This window comes from Poecilia latipinna, unplaced genomic scaffold, assembly GCF_001443285.1.
Source record: "Poecilia latipinna isolate Pla-1442-1.1 unplaced genomic scaffold, P_latipinna-1.0 Scaffold1303, whole genome shotgun sequence".
Lineage (NCBI taxonomy): Eukaryota > Metazoa > Chordata > Actinopteri > Cyprinodontiformes > Poeciliidae > Poecilia > Poecilia latipinna.
In genome coordinates, this window is record NW_015113919.1 from 134457 (window position 1) to 153695 (window position 19239).

The 19239-nt window shown below is 39.4% G+C and overlaps 3 protein-coding genes across 4 annotated transcripts; 2 read left to right on the forward strand and 1 right to left on the reverse strand.

Annotated features, from left to right (window-relative positions):
* Positions 1-1002: 1002 nt before the first annotated feature.
* tm9sf1 (transmembrane 9 superfamily member 1) lies at positions 1003-10064 on the reverse strand. Its single transcript, XM_015055192.1, has 9 exons — positions 9595-10064; positions 7100-7311; positions 6092-6223; positions 5888-6010; positions 5441-5799; positions 4656-4810; positions 4228-4413; positions 2685-2958; positions 1003-2103 (listed from the first exon to the last, which is right to left on the reverse strand). Exons 2-9 carry the CDS (start codon positions 7259-7261, stop codon positions 1710-1712), a joined length of 1785 nt encoding a protein of 594 aa, XP_014910678.1. The 5' UTR covers positions 7262-7311; positions 9595-10064; the 3' UTR covers positions 1003-1709.
* Positions 10065-10196: 132 nt separating this feature from the next.
* On the forward strand, positions 10197-14061 carry fen1 (flap structure-specific endonuclease 1). The gene is made up of 12 exons (XM_015055196.1): positions 10197-10295; positions 10666-10760; positions 10951-11053; positions 11181-11283; positions 11421-11484; positions 11641-11750; positions 11934-12070; positions 12193-12259; positions 12358-12489; positions 13202-13353; positions 13651-13765; positions 13917-14061. The coding sequence occupies exons 2-12, from the start codon at positions 10679-10681 to the stop codon at positions 13992-13994; spliced, it is 1143 nt and encodes a 380-aa protein (XP_014910682.1). The 5' UTR covers positions 10197-10295; positions 10666-10678; the 3' UTR covers positions 13995-14061.
* Positions 14062-15487: 1426 nt separating this feature from the next.
* Positions 15488-19214, forward strand: LOC106961453 (sialic acid-binding Ig-like lectin 6). 2 transcript variants are annotated; one of them, XM_015055193.1, is made up of 8 exons: positions 15488-15575; positions 15844-15909; positions 16046-16429; positions 16719-17018; positions 17093-17359; positions 17805-17877; positions 17991-18030; positions 18242-19214. In XM_015055193.1, exons 1-8 carry the CDS (start codon positions 15500-15502, stop codon positions 18473-18475), a joined length of 1440 nt encoding a protein of 479 aa, XP_014910679.1. In that variant the 5' UTR covers positions 15488-15499; the 3' UTR covers positions 18476-19214. The 2 variants fall into 2 exon arrangements, with proteins under 2 accessions (XP_014910679.1, XP_014910680.1); XM_015055194.1 differs by having other exon boundaries at positions 15847-15909.
* The last annotated feature ends 25 nt before the right edge of the window (positions 19215-19239 follow it).

Consider the following 19239-nt stretch of genomic DNA (forward strand, 5'->3'; position numbering starts at 1 on the left):
GTGTATATTTTATTCAAATTTTGTGCTTTATCCATAGGACCCGTTTTGTCCCTATTCTCAAGAATCACTGAGAGGTCATCAAAGGTCAATTAACATCAGTTCATGCTGGATCTGTGAATTTCATTTGAAATTGTTAAGTGCTAACCTATGAACATGAATAATTTAATTTTAACGTTGATGAAATTCACTTGGAACTAGGTCTTATTTAGAATGAACTGGTGCAACACCTCCCAAAACAAACTCGGTGACCTGTATGTTAGTTTCTGATCACCAGAGGGTTTGACTAGACAAACAGTACTGTTGAAATACAAAAAGTAGGACTAGAGCAAAACATGTTCTTCACTATCTAGCCATCTGTTTCAATCTCAATTTCATGATCGGCCGTCATCATCAACACTTATTTTCACGACTTCAAATCAGTGCACAAACTGTTTATAAAAGAACTGATGTTCATTGACCTTTGATGACCTCTAGAAACATTTCTTTAGATCTTTAAAATGATAGCGGCACAAGCGAAAATTTTTGCTGCACAAACGTTTGATACCAATTTTGCTTGATTTTATAAAAGTGGGGGGGATTGGTTGACCTTTTGACCTTTAGCATTTCATTAATATCTTCAAAGCCAAAGCAGCACAAACGGAGTCGAGTTTATTGACACCCATTTTGTTTGATCTGAAGAAGGTGGGGTGCTGGTTGACCTTTGATGATCTCTAGAAACGTTTCTTAATATCTTTAAAATGATAGCGGCACAAATGAAAATTTTTGCTCCACAAATGTTTGACACCAATTTTGTCTGATTTGAAGGTGGGGGGGTGGGGGGGACTGCCTACTGTCTTAGAGTTTTTTTTTTAATTTTTTAAAATTAGATACTTGATTTTTTATTTATTTTTTTAAGTTAGATGTTGCAATCTGTGAAACATGTTAAAATGGAAGAAAGCTGCAACCTTCAAGCATTCACCAGACAAGTATGATAATCTACAAGAAAACGACAGAGATCTTTGCTTTGCGTTGTATTAAAAAGCACTTTATTGAAAAAAGTATTTACATCAGAACCAAAGTTGATGGTGACCATAGAATACAATTACAATATTGCTCCCCTTCACCAACGATTAGCAAAAAACTCCTTAAATCTACAAGGCATCGTTTCTTCCATCCACTGTCGGGACAAAAACAACTTCAGACTCAGTGCAAAACAATCTGAATAGACTTTCTTTTTTTTTTCCAATGGGTATGGGAATATTCACTGCAAGTATCACTTGCACTGCTGCATAATCAATTCTACATTATATTATTAATGTACTAGAATTTTTAATAGCCAGCAAATGCAGCAAATAAGATTTTGGTCAAAACCCATTGTTGATATACTATATAAGTACCAGAAGGTGCAGCGTACTGCGCCAGACATGTCGCACATTGTATTCATAATGCTATCTGAGAGCAATCATCCCTTTGAAAGTAAAATAACTTGCTTTCTTGCTAAATCCCACACCTCAACGTGTCCCTTCATCTGCCCACTGATGCACCAAGTTTCCCTTGCTCAGCCAAAGAAAAAAAAACTGCTATTTGAGTCCATTACTAACCCTTCATGGGAAGTTCAAGGCCCCTATTTCTTCTCCAGTTAACACAACAGGAGACGTGGAGTGACAGAAAACACCGAAGACTGTCGATATGTTTGCTCAGAAGGTTTGACTTGGGGCCCCGTCTCGAGTTCAATCCATCTTCAGGCTGCGGTAGATGTAGCGAATGAACGCCAGAGAGGCCCAGAACGACACGCTGCCCAGCATCAGCGTGAACACCAGCGCCGTCAGCAGCGAGTATCCGAAGAACTCGGAGCTTTGCACCAGGCCGCTCATGGAGGAGCGGTTGCGGTAGTAGAAGACGGAGTAGACGAAGATGAAGAGGCCCGTGGATCCGGTGCTCAGCACGCTCCGCCACCACCACCTGTAGTCCTCGCCCGACAGGAGGAAGTAGGTCAGGGCCACGGAGATGCAGGCGCCCACCGAGAGCAAGATGGCGAAGACGCAGAGCAGGATGCCGTACAGGGTGTAGTGTTCTCTGCCCCAAACGGTGGCGAAGATGTAGTAGAGTTCCACCGAGATGGCACTGGGGGGGAACAGTTTCAGGAAATTAATAAAACAATCTTTCACAGTTTAGAGCTTTCCTACATTTTGCTAAAACACATCTGTTGCCTTCATATCCACAAATATTTTTTGTGGGTCTGAATTTTTCACATTTCATCGCCTCAAACATTAGTGCATTTCATTGAATTTTTGACAGAATCTTTTGCTACAAATGATCAAAATTACACTATATTTAAAAAAAATGGAGATTGAATTATATGTTTATTTTTTATATATTTTAATGTATTTCTAAAATTGTATTCAAGCATAAATGGTTAAATGAAAAAATCTGCACAATGTACTATTTTTTAAATCCAATTAATCATCACAATCATGGATAAAAAAAATCAATTAGTAGAATAATTGTTAGCTACAGCTACACAAAGATGCTAGCAAACCATCTTTACCAAAAAGTGAAAAAAAAAATTATATGAATTCTTTGGCAAGGTGCTGTAAATGCTAATTCAAAGCAACCTATGAAAAATCCATTTTTAATCCAATCTGAAGCGCTAAAGCTTCCAAACGTCTAAAGCTGCACCTCTTGTCGCAAAACCCAGAGCTCACCTGAAAGGCAGGAAGCCGCCGATGGCCATGTGCACGATGGTGTGCTTGTACCAGGGCTGCGGCGGGATCTGCCGGGGGATGTTGCGGGTGCGGCACGGTGCCTGGAAGTTGCCGGCTCGGTTCTTCCCCACGATGCCGCCGATGACGGTGAGGGGGAAGCCCACCAGCACCCAGGCGCCCAGCAGCAGGAGCACGGTGGTGGCCGGCAGAGCCTGGGTGGAGCCGCTCCACCAGTGAACCGAATTCACTACGCTCCAAGTGAAGAAGAGCGGAGCTGCGGGAAAGCGTGACCAAGTCAACAAAACATCTACCGATTTCCATTTCATGCAACGGCGCCCTGGAGCGTTGTCAATAAATCACAAAGTCATTAATAAGAGATTGAGTGTTGCAGGCCGAGCACGCTGACGGTGTGTTTCATTAACTTGAACAAAGTGATGCAAATTCTAACCGCTGCTAATAACTTACAAGCAAATTAGATAAATTACTTTTACTCTTGACAATCTTCCTTTCTTGATTGCCATAAGTGTTAGATCTGCTTCTTCAATTAGATGGTAAACTGCAAACTTTAAAATCTGCTGACTGGATTAGACCTATTCAACCCCAACATTCGCAGCCTTTGCAAGAAAGTCGAATCAGGAAGGAAAAAAAAAAAAACATCAACTCTTCTGCAGCTTTCACTACAAACCAGCTGAAGTCTGCTGATCCCAAACATGTGTAACAAAAAGCTAAGATGGCTCCTAAAGCTGGCTGAACACGCCTGAGGGAATGTTTACTTTACATCTGATATGCCGTAATCTATTCTGATTGGTGTAAGGGTGGGTCATTTACTGGTGTCACATTATATCAGAGTATTAAAAAGTGCCACTTCCTTATTACTAACATGTTCTATGATGAAGTCCAACACCCTAATATCAGATGCAGGAGTTTTGTTGCAGAGTAACACGATGCCGTTCCTCTCTTACATGTTGCGCTCTGCAGATTTACCAGTCGCAAAGTCACCAAAAAGTGTTCATTTTAAATTTCATTTATTTAGTAAAATTACATTTATTTTTTACCAAGCATCATGGATTCAGGCTGCATTTTACGCTGTACAACATAGTACAACACTGGCATTGGTTTCATGAATTTAAATGTCTCAGTACTGTACTGAAACATCCACTCACGACATTCAGTGCTCCGTGTTTGACTCACACTCAGGGTTAAAATCATAAACACATGAATCACTATCATTTCCAGCTTTCTCCTCAGCCAATAAAAAAGTTATGAGTTTGTATCATTCTTTTTCATTTAAAAATAAAGTTTACAGTACCGGCCTAAAAACTAGAACCATGTAGCCTTCAACACAAAAAGACTTTCTACTTTTAATAAAACTCTTTGATGCTTTTTTTAAAATATATATTTTTTACTAAACCTGCCTGATATAAGCTACATGTAAAAAAACTGGTAATGTATATTAAAATCTCTTGGCTAGCTAAACTTACATAGTAAATCTCAAACAAAATGATTTGAACCTGAAGCGGTGAGGTTCCCACGGCAACCCCACCTGAGAAGAGAGACGATGTGAGGATGATGTTCCACACCCAGCGCTGCCCGTTGATCTGCGTGTAGAAACTGCATGAGACGTAGCCGGACACACAGCTGGTGAGCGCGTACAGCACGATGGCGGCCGAGTTGATGGCCCCGTGCCGGTGTACGTTGAACATTCCCAGCAATGCCATGACGATAATGGCTGAAGCAAAAAAAGAGAGCACAAAAAAGCTATTACATCAGAGCTGTGTCATATTTGCCACGCATTTGTTAAGGTCCTCGTTTCTCTGCATCACGCTTCCTTTATACAAATTGTCCTAACAGCTGATTGGAGCTTGAGCTTTTTCAAACTTGAACTGGGTTATTTCTCTTTTGAACAGTCTCGCGTCTCCGCGATTGGTTGTTTGTTCCATAGTGCATGTCTGCATGAGGCTGGAGGCTCACCTGTGGCGAGAGTTAAGAACTGAGCTCCGACTCCGAGGACAGCGCACAGAAGACTTTTAAATGGCGGGAATCTGAAAACATCAGTGTGTATGATTTTCCAGCCGTTGTCTCCTTGGTCCAAGTCATCGCAGCCGCCCTCTTCTTCCACATTATACCTGAAATAAAAGGGCGTGTTTTTTTAAAAACACAGAACATGCAAGTGTATCTTCTGCGAGCTGCACAAATGCATCCAAGATGGTGACGAAGAAAGAGACGCACAGAAAGCAGCTGAAATAAATTTTGCACTGTTCAGAGACGGTTAATATTTCAAATGGTGTTTTGTCCTTGATAAGAATCACATTTTGTGAATCGATTTGTAAAATAAAATTAGTCCTGACAGGACAAAGCTGGTAAAAGCCATTTCCTTGTTCTAGTCTTAGCTTAATACAGAGGGTCTAGACTCTTGGCTATTGAAAAAAGATAGCTTCCTTTCAGATTTTAGATTTTCCCCAATGGCTAACATTTGTTTGTGATGTCTGATGTATGTACTCTGCCTCCCTTTGTACGCAGTCAATAAAAGAAAAAAGAAAACAAAAACACACCACCGTTTGTTTGTGGAAATTAACTTCTTATTCACCCAGATCACTTTTAAGAGCACTAAAAACACCAAACACGGAGCAGAAAAGACGAATGCTCACTATAATCCAATTTTTCCTTGACGTCGTGCAAAACCTCAACGCTAAACTCACCAGAAACGGTAAAACCAAAACCGCGTGCGCCAGGCTCTTCACAGAACTGTGAATTACCTGGCAAAGTCATTTTTAAGGACCCGCATCAGGATGATGATGACGAAGCCCAGCAGCAGCACCACCAGCACCAGCGAGTTGATGATGGACAACCAGTGGATCTCCAGGGTTTTCGGGAAGAACGAGTAATCTCTAAGGCGCTCGGCTCTCCGGGCAGAAGGCAGGCTGGACTCGTACCAGCGGACGCTGTAGGTGTGCGTGACCGTCAGGCTGCCTCCGCCCACGCCGACCCCACCCACCGCTGATCCCGCCCCCTCCTCCAAGGGAAAGGGCTTGACGTCCTTCACCGAGACATTGGCAAAGATCACGGAGTCGCCGTTGTACTCGATGTTGAAGTCTAGGTGAGTCCACAAGCCCACCTGACAGAGGAAAGGGGAACAAGAGGAGGTGACAGGTAAGGAGGCACAAACAGTCACTAAAAACAAAATCAGCGGTTTCTCTCTTCACCTTGTGGCTGTGAGGCAGGAAGCCGCTCTCTTCAATGTATCCCACAAAGCCCCAGATTGGAATATCATCCAGGACGAATTCAAAGTAATACAGCTCCTCGATGGCTTCACGGAGCTCGTCCACCTGAGGCGCATGAAACAGAACGGCTTTTATGAGCAAAAAGCGCAAAACATCTCATTTAAAATGAGTCATTTCAAATATTACCTGTTTTTCAGACAGCGTGAGCTTGCAGAGAGTTTTTCTGTCCACCTTCTCTTGGAAGCGGATGAAATATAAAGACTCTGCCATTCTGTCACCGTCCAGCACTTCGCCCAGACTCAGGGATTTGTGGTGCACCTGAAGAAGAAGGAGAGGTTTTATGATGAGATGTACACCAGCAAAAAGCCAAGGTGGGTAGTGAAAGGGAGCAATGAGCTCAAAACAGAACATATAGTTTATTCACATGAACCATTTCAGTGAGTGTAAACTCTTATTGACCATACTTTAGAGCTGGAAGACTTTTTGAGAAAACCTACAATAAGTGGACAAAAGTAATCTTTTCTTAATATCTACTCAGAGCACAGGACACATTATAGGATAGAAATATATATTTTTAACAACTTGAGTTAGTATCTTACATGAAAACTTTGAAAGAGCTTAAAGTACATTTTATTCAATTCTATCAGGGTTTCACCAACTCAAATGTAAGACTTTTTAAGACCATTACAAATTAAATTTAAGACCGATAAATGCATGAACTTAATCCAGCCACCCGGTGATAAAGCACATGACAGATGCAAAGCTAGTTAGCAAGAGTATGTTAGCAGTGAGTTACTGGTAGCCTCACTCGTCTGAAGTCACAAATAATGTAGATGTCTGAGTGTGACTCAAATATTTGCCTGATGAAATAGTTCCACAAGGAAATAAAAAAAATCATAAATTAGACTGCAAAATTTAAGATTTGTGATAAATGTATTTAAGACCGGCTTACTTTTTAAAAAGAAATTCAAGACATTTTAAGGCCTTAACTTTAGATACACAAATTTAGGACTTTTTAAAACTTTTAAAGGATGTGCGGTTTATGGCAAACCGAGCAATAAACAGGGATAAAAAGTATTTTTCCTAATCATGCTGTCACGATGGAAACGTAACATCTTACAAATGAATAAATATAGCAGTCAAAAACTGACTTAACTTTCTCTCTTAATTGTCACAGCAGTGAGACTGACTGACCTTATCTGGTCTGCAAACAGGCAGAGTGTAGTAGTGATACGTCTCCTGAGGATTATGGTAAGGGCCCACTTTGTTGACATAAAGAGTCACATTGTCTCCCCTCTTGTAGCTCGCTGCCCAGCCTGAGAACAAGGCCAGGATCAAGAAGCGGAGCACTGCCATCGTCCTCCTGTAGCCGCCCGGGAGCTATCCAGTTCCACCGCGTGCAACACCTGCAGCAGAGACGAACAGTTTGTCTATATGTGTTGAAAATCTCTCTCTTCTAGCACACCATTCCTAACGTTACGTCAGCCTTTTCACTCATTTGGGGTTTTAGCATTTGGGGTTAAGACAGGCAACTTTGCACATTTCAATAAACAGAGCAGGAAACTTTGGAAACGACCTTTAGCAGTTCACAGGGCCTCCTTTATTGAGAGATGCTGCTCTGGTTGTGTGTGTGTTTGTGCGCGTGTGTGTGTGCGTGCGTTGTGGTTTTTAAGCAATCTCATCAGATTCACTGGGTGGAATGCAGATTCAGTTTCATAAAGCCTTAAAAAACACGTCTTCTGGAAGAAAATCTGAGCTTCCTGCATTCGGCAGTGTGAATTTTAAATGGAAAACCTCATGTTAGGGTAAAAGTAATGCTTTGGAACCATTATACTCAAAATGGATTAAATAAATCGGCATTAGAATGTCATTCTTTGTACAATAAGCTGTGTGCACTTTTACTATGAGTTATGAGTACAAAAGAAAAGCAGACAGGTGTAACTAGCCTGTAAGGTTGGTTGTGGAAAAGGGGATTGAAGGACAATTATTGCCGCTATATAATTTTATCACTTGAGAAGCCACTATGTGAAGTGTTTCCTCTTTGGACTTATTTGCAAAGCAGAATTTTATGACAGTAACTGCTGTCTCATTCTATTTAAGATCTTTGGGAGAATTTGAGAGCATATAAACGTATTTTGGCTGGAAACATAACTAGATAACTCAGGGTTTTTCAGGCAATCATCAACTTAATGCAAACCCAATTTTCCAACTACCAAAATTTTTATTAAAAACAAAACGTCCTGGACTCTTTACAGCCTGTTTGTGATGTTATTAAAAAACAGCAAACATGACATAAAAATATTATTGTTAGCCTTCAAGAGTGGCATCCTGTGGTTCCTTTTTTTACTCAAAAGAGGACATTTCCAAATTTGTATGCAAGAATTTTAACAAAAAGGTGCTAAAGTTAGAAATTTGACTGGGAAAGGAAAAACTTGCTTGGCAAATCCTGATTTCAAGATTAAACATGGATGCCTTGAGTACAAAAGTGACAGGTGCAGTGAAAGTAAAAATTCAGTTATTTCCACATCTGATGATTTGCATCTCCGCAATTCTGTTTGCATACACTCCTATAAGGCCAACTTTAGTGATCATGTTGTAAAAACTAAATGCAGACAAATACACTGATATTGGATTATATCTAAGCTAGCCCTTAAGCATTTTAACTAGCAATTCACAGAGGTTTTCCACCTTCCCAAACGTAGCATTTCCACACGAGTCTCAGTTGTTTATTCAGGTTGATTGCAACACAGGCTGTACATGTTTCAAGCTGATCGGCTGGCCGTGTAATTCTAACAGCTTTACATGTAGATGCTTAGAGTTCTTCTTGTTTGGGCCAATTTGACAATGACAACCCCCCAAGCTGTAATCGATACGGTGGTGGAAGCAAAAGCAAAAGATGATGTTGGCAGTACAAATCTGTTTCTACTACCTGTTGGAATTTTCTCTTTGATTAGATTCTTGACAACTTTTGGTTAATGCATATTTTTAATATCATCTGGTCTCATCTATAATATAAGGTTAGCAACCAGCACAGCAACATGCTGTAAGAAACATACACTATTATTTTCTTTAGCACTACAATGACACTAATTGCAACTCCAGGTGCATACATGGCAGGTCCAACTGCTAGGATGGGTTAATTATAAATCTGACTGCCCTTGTAATCATTGTCTGTGAAAGTGGCGAGTGATGCTGTACTTCTGGAACTCAACAACTGACCTCTTCATGTTTTGTTTTGTTTTTTCCAAAGAGGAAATTATCTCTTTGAAGGGGAAAACATACAAATAAAGATAACTCCTCCCCCCCCAAAAAAAACATCAATGGAAGTACTTAAAAGAACCAATCAGTCAGTGTATGCCTCATGTGATGTCACTGGAGGAATGTGTGAGTGGAATCATATATTAGGTTTTTATGTTGATTAAATAGAAAATGACAGAAAAATAAATAATAAAATTACAATAATGTGTTCTTACCGGTGAAAAACTATAAGTAAAGTGGGTTTGGTCGACTTTACAGAAAATCTGCTAAGTAGCTGTAAAGAAACCATGAGTTGTTTTTTTCCCCTTTACATATACCTAGACATTTTAAAAATAATACACGTATGGAGATTTTCGTTCTAAAGCAGACATGATTTACAATGATTGAAAATATCTTAGTCAAGTTGCTAAACTCTGATCTGGGAGTCTCACCGTCCTCACACCTCCGTCCCGGTGCTGCAGAACCAACTAAACCAGTCTGGTCGCCGGATTCCTCGGACTCCAGGCCCTGATGGTCCGCTCGGCTCCGATAACGCTCACCGAGAAGCCCTAACGTTGCAGCCGAACACCGGTGACATCCTGGATGAGGTGCATTAAAAACGATCCTCTCCGATAATATCTGTACACTCAGTACTTTTACTGACAGAAGTAGGAGAAGAAAACGGGCTCCGACTACACGTCACCTAAAGAAATAAAAATAATGACGACTCGCTTCAGTTTTCCGGGGAGGGCGGAGAAACACGAAATACACACCTGCAATGTTATCGTTATTTTAACAGCTGTAATGTTTTATCTTCTTTTAAATAATTATAACTTCTGTTTCCCACATGAAAAAACACCAAAAGTGGGATTAAAGCGTTTGGAGCCGATAGCACAACGTATTCACTGTCTTCTGTATGGACCGGATTTCCTTCAGGCTCAATGAACCAATCCAGTGTCCCTTTTGGACTTCCGTATTGAAGCTCAGACAAGTTTAATCGCACCAGCGCTAACGATGTGCACGTCTGCGTGATTCCGTGACGCTGATATGCTCGACATTTTGACTAGTAATGCCTCCTAATTCATTTCCCGCGAAAGTATCACAGTTTCTGGCGCTCGAGACGTTGTAGCAAGTGGGTAAACTAGGCTAACAGGTGAGGCTGAGTAAACAATTAAAATTGTTGACCTTTACAACAAAATACAACGTCAGAACTGTATGTAGACATTCACTATGATTATTATTGGTCATATTGAAACGCTTTAATTAACCGAAGCTTCTTTAGCAGCAACATTAATCTTCGCACAATGTTAGCAAAGTAAAACATCTTATTTAAGGTGGTTTGCAGTAACTTAATGTGTGTTAACTAACTCGTCCTAGATATTTATATGTTTTCTGTGTTACAAAGACTTATCCTTTTACTCGGCGTGGACCCCTCGCTGCAGAGTGTTAATATGTAATTGTAAGCACACTTTCCGCTGTTATCTCTGCTCATTTCTAACAGCATATTTAACATTATTTTTCAGATAACATCTCACAATGGGAATTCACGGACTGGCCAAGCTAATAGCTGATCATGCCCCCGGTGCCATCAAAGAACAGGACATCAAAAACTACTTCGGTAATTCTGACATATTACTTTTTCTACATGTAAAATAGTAAGGTCACAAGAAACACAAATACATGTTTAGTCATTGTTGGAATGAAATTTAAGTCAGTTGTGTTATTAAGCGTTTTTTTTGGGGGGGGGGGGGTTTAACCATACAGTGAGATTAAACATAAAATCTTAATGTTTTAACTGCTTTTTGTAGGCAGGAAAATTGCTATCGATGCCTCCATGTGCATCTACCAGTTCCTGATTGCTGTCCGACAGGATGGGAACGTTCTGCAGAGTGAAGACGGAGAGACTACAAGGTGCAGCATAAATGATTTGATTTCTGACCATATTTGCAGTATGCATTGGATACACTAGTTTTTTCCAGAGCAGTAGCCTACCCCCACTTCATGAAGTAAAGAGGTTTGTGACTTTCCCTTTTCCTAGCCACTTGATGGGAATGTTCTACCGCACAATCCGCATGTTGGAGAACGGGATCAAGCCAGTGTATGTGTTTGATGGGAAACCTCCACAGCTCAAGTCAGCTGAGGTTTGTATGGACTCTGTCGGGCATGGGCTGAGGGCACAGAGTATATAAGCTGAGTTTAAACCATGAATCTTTAAAACCGTGGTATAACTTTGTGCAAATGACAGTCCAATGTTTCCACCAATGTTTTCTTTGTTTAGCTGGAGAAGAGAGGGGAGAGGAGAGCAGAAGCTGAGAAAATGCTTGCCAAAGCTCAGGAATTGGGTAAAAAAAATTTTAAATTGTTCTTTTATTAACAAAACTTTGCATCCTTTCTTTTCCCCCTCACTGATGTGAAAATTAAAAGAATAAGGAATATGAGTCCTGTTTTTATTTTCTTCCTTGCTGATTTTTTTTTTTTTTTTTACTTCCTCAAACCAGGTGAACAAGAGAATATCGACAAGTTCTCCAAGCGACTCGTGAAAGTCACCAAGCAGCATAACGACGATTGCAAGAAGCTACTGACCTTGATGGGAGTGCCTTATATCGAGGTACCATTAAAAGCTGCTTTACTTCTCTTAAAAATTGAAAAGAATTTTCTGTGTGTCTTGGCTCTATGGTGAATTTGCAGAGTTACAGTACTTGAAAATATTATTTAAAAATAAGTTGCTACTGAAGAAATGTGCGTAAATAAATGTGCTATGTGATTTTTTTTTTGTGTGTGTGTTTTTTAGGCTCCGTGTGAGGCTGAAGCCAGCTGTGCTGCTCTGGTTAAAGAAGGGAAGGTCTTTGCTACAGCAACGGAGGATATGGACGGACTGACCTTTGGGACAAATGTCCTGCTAAGACACCTCACCGCCAGTGAAGCAAAGTACACACTTTTATTTATTTCTATTTTTTTTAAATCATTTTATGCAGACAAAAATGAGCCTTCTGTTTATGTCGAGTGGTTATATATTTAATTTTTAAATGCCTTTTTTTTTTTTGCTGCAGGAAACTTCCTGTTCAGGAATTTCACTTTAATCGCATCCTGCAGGACATCGGTCTGACCAGTGAGCAGGTGGGTTGTTACTGTTAAAGTAAGTATTTACTGCAAAACAGTAAATGCGTATTGTCTGTGCAGTGCAGGACTCAACTATCAGTCTTTGCTTCTTGCAGTTCATAGACCTTTGTATTCTGCTGGGTTGTGACTACTGCGGCACTATCAAGGGAATCGGTCCCAAGCGAGCCATCGACCTGATCCGGCAGCACGGCTCCATCGAGGAAATCCTGGAGAACATTGATACAAATGTGAGTTAAATCATTTTTTTTCTCTTACTGAGATTCTTTCTGTGTTTTGTGTGGAACAAGCTGAAGCAGGCAATAATTTACGACCAGAAAGTGTGAGATACACCTGAACATTTTCACAAGCGATGCATGTTAAGTTGCATGCTAAAATTATTTTTATTTTTTAAAACACCAACAAGGATGCATAAAGATTACAAAAAATTGAGACAAAATGTGTCTCATTTTGCAGATGATAAAAGTCACACCTTATGCTTACTTTAGTTTTTTATACATTTTATTTGAATGCATGAATGCATTTTGAATGAAAAATACATTTTCTGAACTCTTGTAAAACTCAGAATGGAGCTTAGTCTGCAAGTACTGAACAGATGTTTTCCACAATTTCTCCATGTTTCATTTTACTATTAAAAATAGCTGTTTGAATTAACTTTATAGAAATATGTTTACTTGACTTCCAATTATACATTTATCTAACCATTGACAATGTCTGTTGAGTCAGTGGAAACATGTATGTAGTCAAATATAAAAAAAAATATATGTATTTTGAATAATGTCTGCATTTTTAGCTCCCTCATCTTTCAGCTTCATGATATGCTTTGGGTCACTGCTGTTCATCTTTTTACGAGACGATAATAATTGCGGTCAACCCAGGCAGCAGATGTTATTTATTTTTATTTTTTTTGTTTTCGTGTGCGTTTTGTTCACCTTCTTGCAGAAGCATCCGGCCCCAGAGGACTGGCTGTACAAAGAAGCGAGGAATTTGTTTTTGAAGCCAGAGGTGGTGGATTCCTCCACAGTGGACCTGAAGTGGAGGGAGCCTGATGAAGAGGCTCTGATCCAATTCATGTGCAGTGAGAAACAGTTCAGGTGAGCTGAATGGAGGCTCATTCTGGATTTTAAACCTTTTTTTTTTTTTGCATATGATGCTAGAACTATTGACTATTGTGATGTTTGCTAGATGAACTGTTTTTACATCGTTAATCCACTAGTCTCCGCTGTTGGCCGTTTCTAAATGCAGTAGCTTTACATTCATTCCTTTTAGCCATTTTTGAAGGATATTGTCCACTTGTCACTTAAGCCAGTTAAAATGGTCTTATTCCTCCCTGATTACCTGCATACGGCAGTATTAATTTTAAGTTCTGAGTCATTTTTGTGTGTTTTCAGTGAGGACAGGATCCGTAACGGCTGTAAAAAGATAATGAAGAGCAGACAAGGAAGCACACAGGGAAGGCTGGACTCTTTCTTTTCCGTCACTGGTTCACTCTCCTCAAAAAGGAAGGTATGCACAGCAGACCACTAACCCAATGGTTATTTCAAATGTTATTTTTAAATGGACGTTATTTGTGGTTCCTCATGTTTTTGAGACTCAGTTACATATTGATCAACTAGAAAAATATTAAGTATTTCCTGTTTTATTTCTGTATTCTTAGGAACCGGAGACCAAAGGATCTGCAAAGAAAAAACAGAAAACTGGAGCAACTCCAGGCAAATTTAAGAAGGGCAAATAGACTGAACTCTGATCACTGTTGATGTTACTGCTATGTATACAACGTATTAAATAAGAACTATAACTTCAAAATGCTGCACAGAAGGAGCTATAGTTAAATCATTATTCCATTTCAATATTTTTTGTTTGTGACCAACCACAATTCAAGCTGGCTGTATTTTAAGGTGCTGAATGCTTGAAATAAAAAATCTTATTTTGTAGTGAAAGCTGTCGCCTGACTTTTGATTCATTTTTATCAACACTTGAAATCTCGGCTGATGGATTGGAAGCTCGCCATGGACTGATTACTTAAAAATAAGTGGAAGTAAAAACAGCTGACTCATCTTCAAATATTTTCTGCGTCATTTACAGAAATAGTCGCGGGAAATGACTGGACAGGGAGTATTAGCATCACATGTACTCAGAAATATTTGTTTGAACTGAAAAATGTTTCTTCCTCTTATATTTTTATTGGTTATATTTGGATTGAGTACAAAAAAGGACAAAAAGGAGAATAAAATTCCATAGATCAGAAAATCTGAGAATGCAACAAGATGAGTAGAAGTGTATTTTAGACGAAACAAACGCTTTCAGATAAACGCTTTCAAAATATGACCAGCTTTGAGTACCATGATGCAACTTGTTGCCTTCAGAAGTCAATCACTTTGTACATTGTGTCTGCAATTTAATTGTCCTAGAGAAATCCTACTGTTCTGTGAAGGCCTGAGGTAACTGCTGAGCTCCTCAGCAGTTACCTCAGCATGGTAATTGCTGAGGAGCTGCAGAGATACAGAGCTCGGATGTAACAATTTGCTCAAACGACCACTATTGGTACATCAACAGAAGTGTGGCGAGCATCGCCAGAAGAAAAGTGTGTAGTGATGCGTGTGGAAGAAGATGCTCTGCTGAGACGAAACCAGATTTGGTATATAACGAATTCCTGTGTCATGTTTCCATCCTGCTGTGGAGATTTCCTTCAGCAGTGACACAGACGCTGATGGGAAGCCAAATGAGCCCAAAAATCTGCTAAAGAATGGCCCAGTCAAAGTCCAATTCTAAATCCAGAGAATCTGTGGTGAGACTTGAAAATTAAAGTATCCCATCGACAGTCACGCTTTCTAAAGACGTACCTCAAAATACAGTAAAATGTAGTTTTGTCTGCAAAGCATTGAGTCGGAAAGTATTGGCTCCACAACATTTTTGAAAATTATAATTTCTCATCTTCATGTAAAATCCTTGTTAAAAAAAATGAAGGTTTGCATTTGTGACATGATCTAATGTGAAAAAGCAAACTTGAGGGTTTTGCTTTAATGAGTCGGATGCTGAATGAAGCCGGATGGGCGGGTTGGGTCAGTGCCCTGATATGAATGATTAACGCTGGACTTTCTTTCTGGCAGGATATTGAGCAAAATAACATTTTACCAAGAGGCGTCATGTGATAGTTTGCAACTGTTAACCATTTGAATTCGTCTTTCTCTGAAGGAGCTTCCTCTTTCTTCTCCACTCTTTCTGTTCAGCAACAAAAACATGAAGTCCTTTAAAATACAGCTAGTATTAAAATCAAGCCACTGCATAAAGAAAGGATGTCTTGTGTGCTGGTTAGGTAAGAAAAACATTTCTATTAAACATTCATTTTTTACATTTTTTCATTGTGGTTACTGTATCTGCTGATGTCTTAGTTTTACGTCAGCTTCCATAAAAAAAAAAAAAAAAAAAGCTCCCACTCTGATTTCACAGATATACAGAAATGATTGTCCTAAAAGACCCAAATAAATTTGCCAAAACTGAATTATTGTGGGTATAAAGAATGAAAACTATTTAGAGTGAAATCAAATCAATTCTCTAATTGTTTCTGTTTGTTTGCAAATCAGCAGCTTCCCAGACGTGTTTCAGTTTGGCAATCGTCTGTTCCTTACTAACTTTTCAGTTTGTCTCAGGTAAGCTTTTCAACAATTATTATTGAAAAACACACACACACAAAAAAGCAATGCTCAGTATGTTAGTATGCCTAAAAAGTCATATTTGTGATGAAGCTGAGTGTGTACTTTGCTGACCATGATGATGCATTTTCAGGTGCTGCGGACAATTGTGAGACTAATAAGAAACCAGAGCTGTTCATCACAACGCCAGGAAAACTGGAAGCACTGAGTGGATCGTGTCTGCAAGTCCCTTGCAACTTTTCTGCCAAAACAAGTGCAAGCTTCACGGGAAAAAACTTCGGGGTGTGGATCAAATCAGATTCTCGATTTAAAGACTTCCCAGAAAATGTGATTTTCAACAGCAGTGGGTCGACAAAAACGTATCCGCTGGAAATTACGGGGAACCTGGAGAGACAAAACTGCACAACTGTGTTTCAAAACCTAACTAGCGAACATTCAGACGTATACTTCTTCAGAATTGAACATACGCAGACCAAGGCAACAGCTTCCTGCAGTGGATTTCACTTAACAGTCACAAGTGAGAAATTTTGAACTATTAAACAAAATGTGAACTTCATGCCAATTGTGATTTTATTTTAGATATACATCAGTCTAATACATGTTTATTTTAAATTTTGTTTACAGACCGATGACTGTGTCATAGCTTTATAAGATTCTGAGCAATTAGGTTAAAAGTGGTACTTTAAGATTTATTTAGAGTGAGTGACTGAGAAAGAGAGGAAACGCTCAGTGCTCGAAAGTGAAAATCACCAGAAATTGTTTAAATAATGTATACTTTAACATGTTTATTTGATGTGAAACCCCAGATTCTCCTTGGAGTCCCAGCATTAATGTTCCCTCTGACCTGAAGGAGCATCAGTCTGTCACTGTAACCTGCTCAGCTTTCACTCCCTGTCCACACTCACCTCCTCAACTCACCTGGAATCTCCAACAAGACTCTCTCAGACAAACAGAGAAAAACACAGATGGAACCTTTACAACTAAAATCCAGGAGAACATCACTCTGTCAGACACACATGATGGATACAACATCAGATGTTCTGCCAGATATCCTGTGATTGGAGGAAACAAGACAGCAGAGACAGAAGTGACTCTCAGTGTTTCATGTAAGTGATCCTGTCAGCAGGTCATGGTTCAGCTGTTTGTGATCAATAAAGTTCATGTGTCTCATTTTCCTCAGATGCTCCTAGAAACACCTCAGCATCCATCAGTCCATCAGGTTTGGTGTCAGCAGGTAGCTGGGTGGAGCTGAGCTGCTCCAGCAGAGCCAAACCTCCACCCAGATTCACCTGGTTCAGGATCAGCACAGAGGGAACATTTAATGTGTCTGTAGGCCAGGTTTACAGACTCCAGAGGACCAACATGACAGACTTGGGAAGTTATTACTGTGAGGCTGAAAATATTCTGGGGCGTCAGACATCAACATTGAGTCATTTAAAAGACCATGGTAATTTCTTTATGTTAGTTGTGTTGATATATGATGTTAAAGTGCTCCAAAACTAACCCCTTACTTATATTACGTGTGTCCAAATGCCTCCACATATTTTCATAAATAGTAGCGGAAGAAATACTATTTATAAATAAATGATATTTTGGGTTTGTTTTAATAAATAACAAGAACTGGATACAATATTCTGAAGTTTAGTAAAAAAAATTGAACAAACTGCAGTTGAAATGAAAACAAACTTCAAACCAAATTGAAAAGAAGAGAGGAAGAGCAGGGGATTTTTGGAAATGAGATAATAAGTAAGGTATGTTTGAATTTGAAAGGGTTTTTTCATCGTTTATGCAGGTCTTCAGTGTTGAATCCATTCTCTTATTTCTAGAAACATTGATTACGAAATCTCATTTAACTTGTGCTGCTGTTTTTGTTATTTTACGGATAAAAACAGATGCATTGTGGGGAGCTGCTGCTGGGGGATTTATTGCGATCTTCATTGTGATCTGTGTTGCTTACATCCTTTGGTAAGCACGATGTATAATCCATCCGTCTGATTTAGAAAAAGTCACTTATAAGAGATCAGAAATGAGGTCTTTATGGTGGATTTACCAACAATTCTTTTTTTTTTTTTTTCTAGGCGCTTGAAGTTTAAACATTCAGCTTTACATCGGTTTCAGGTGAGAAAATACAAGCATCCTGTCAGAAAACCACGTTTTTATGTATATCTTTCAAGGTATTGGCAAACATCTGTTTTCGGTTTACGTGTCCTAAAATAACAAATTGTTTTGACCGTATCTCTGTTAAACCCTAAAATGAGGGAAAAAAATGGAAAAGCGAATTCAGCTCAATCAACTGCTGCTTTTTGCCCCCCCCTCCCCCCACCCCCAGAAATCGGGTTTACAAGAGCCTACCAGCACCGCAGAAAACCAGGACATCCATTATGGAGACATCGACTTCTCTGTGATGAGACCGTCGCTTAAAACGGCCCGAGACGAGACAGACCAGCAGAATGTTATGTATTCAGAAGTGAATGTGTGCAGAACTGGAAACGGGACTGGATCTGTGGACGGCCTCTACGCTCAGGTGAAGAAGAATCCAGTCAATCCACATTTCACCTCGTGAAACTTTATCTCACAGATACGTTTGACTTTTTCTCTGAACTGTTCAAACACAAACAATTGTTTTAATTTTTTAACTGTGTGACGGTGGGACTGATATTTTGTGTTTCCTTCCACAAACTATTCCCAGTAGTTTGCTGTTTGTGAAAAGAAAACTATTGTGAGAGGATTTAGACGTACGCGTAGGTTTACTGTCCAGTTAGACGACACATTTATTTCCAAGATTTAACTTTCTGGTTGATGTCTTGAGACGTTGGTTCAATATTTCCACATATTGCTCCTTTCTTATGAAGCCATCTTTTTTATCTTTTTTTTTTTTAAGCGCACCAGTCCCTCCTGCAGCAAAGCAACCACGTGCTTCCATCTCCATGCTTTCTTCTTTCCTTTTTCCTCAAAATGAAATGTCATTATGCCCAACCGCTTCAACTATAAATTTATCGGACTTCCGTCTTTTTTGTGCAATTTATGTCAATTTTCCGATCATGTTGTGCAGTTCCACTCCTAACGACGCTCTCTTATCCAGAGCACCTTTCAGAGAAACGCGTGTGAAGAAGGTTAAAGGGAAATACTTGCTCTAGAATGGACAACATTGATTTTGAAGGAAAAAAAGTGAGTCCATGCTTTCAATGATCACATATTCACAGATCATGTACTAATGAATAAACCAGTCACAAATGAGACATAATTGATTTATGCTGTAAATAGATTTTCACTTAAATAAAAACAAAACAAAACAAGAAAAAGTATTGCTTAAGAGATGCAAGTAGT

What these genes read in the sequence shown, in the direction of transcription:
- tm9sf1 (XM_015055192.1), bottom strand. Translation starts at nt 7,261, where the DNA reads ATGGCAGTGCTCCGCTTCTTGATCCTGGCCTTGTTCTCAGGCTGGGCA. An exon ending in TCACGCTGTCTGAAAAACAG is followed by an intron (nt 6,011 to 6,091) that starts GTAATATTTGAA and finishes CATGCGCCTCAG; the next exon opens with GTGGACGAGCTCCGTGAAGC. An exon ending in TCCTGCCTCACAGCCACAAG is followed by an intron (nt 5,800 to 5,887) that starts GTGAAGAGAGAA and finishes TTCCTCTGTCAG; the next exon opens with GTGGGCTTGTGGACTCACCT.
- fen1 (XM_015055196.1), top strand. Translation starts at nt 10,679, where the DNA reads ATGGGAATTCACGGACTGGCCAAGCTAATAGCTGATCATGCCCCCGGT. An exon ending in TGGGAGTGCCTTATATCGAG is followed by an intron (nt 11,751 to 11,933) that starts GTACCATTAAAA and finishes TGTGTTTTTTAG; the next exon opens with GCTCCGTGTGAGGCTGAAGC. An exon ending in TGCAGTGAGAAACAGTTCAG is followed by an intron (nt 13,354 to 13,650) that starts GTGAGCTGAATG and finishes GTGTGTTTTCAG; the next exon opens with TGAGGACAGGATCCGTAACG.
- LOC106961453 (XM_015055193.1), top strand. Translation starts at nt 15,500, where the DNA reads ATGAAGTCCTTTAAAATACAGCTAGTATTAAAATCAAGCCACTGCATA. An exon ending in ATGTCTTGTGTGCTGGTTAG is followed by an intron (nt 15,576 to 15,843) that starts GTAAGAAAAACA and finishes TTTGCAAATCAG; the next exon opens with CAGCTTCCCAGACGTGTTTC. An exon ending in ATTTCACTTAACAGTCACAA is followed by an intron (nt 16,430 to 16,718) that starts GTGAGAAATTTT and finishes GTGAAACCCCAG; the next exon opens with ATTCTCCTTGGAGTCCCAGC.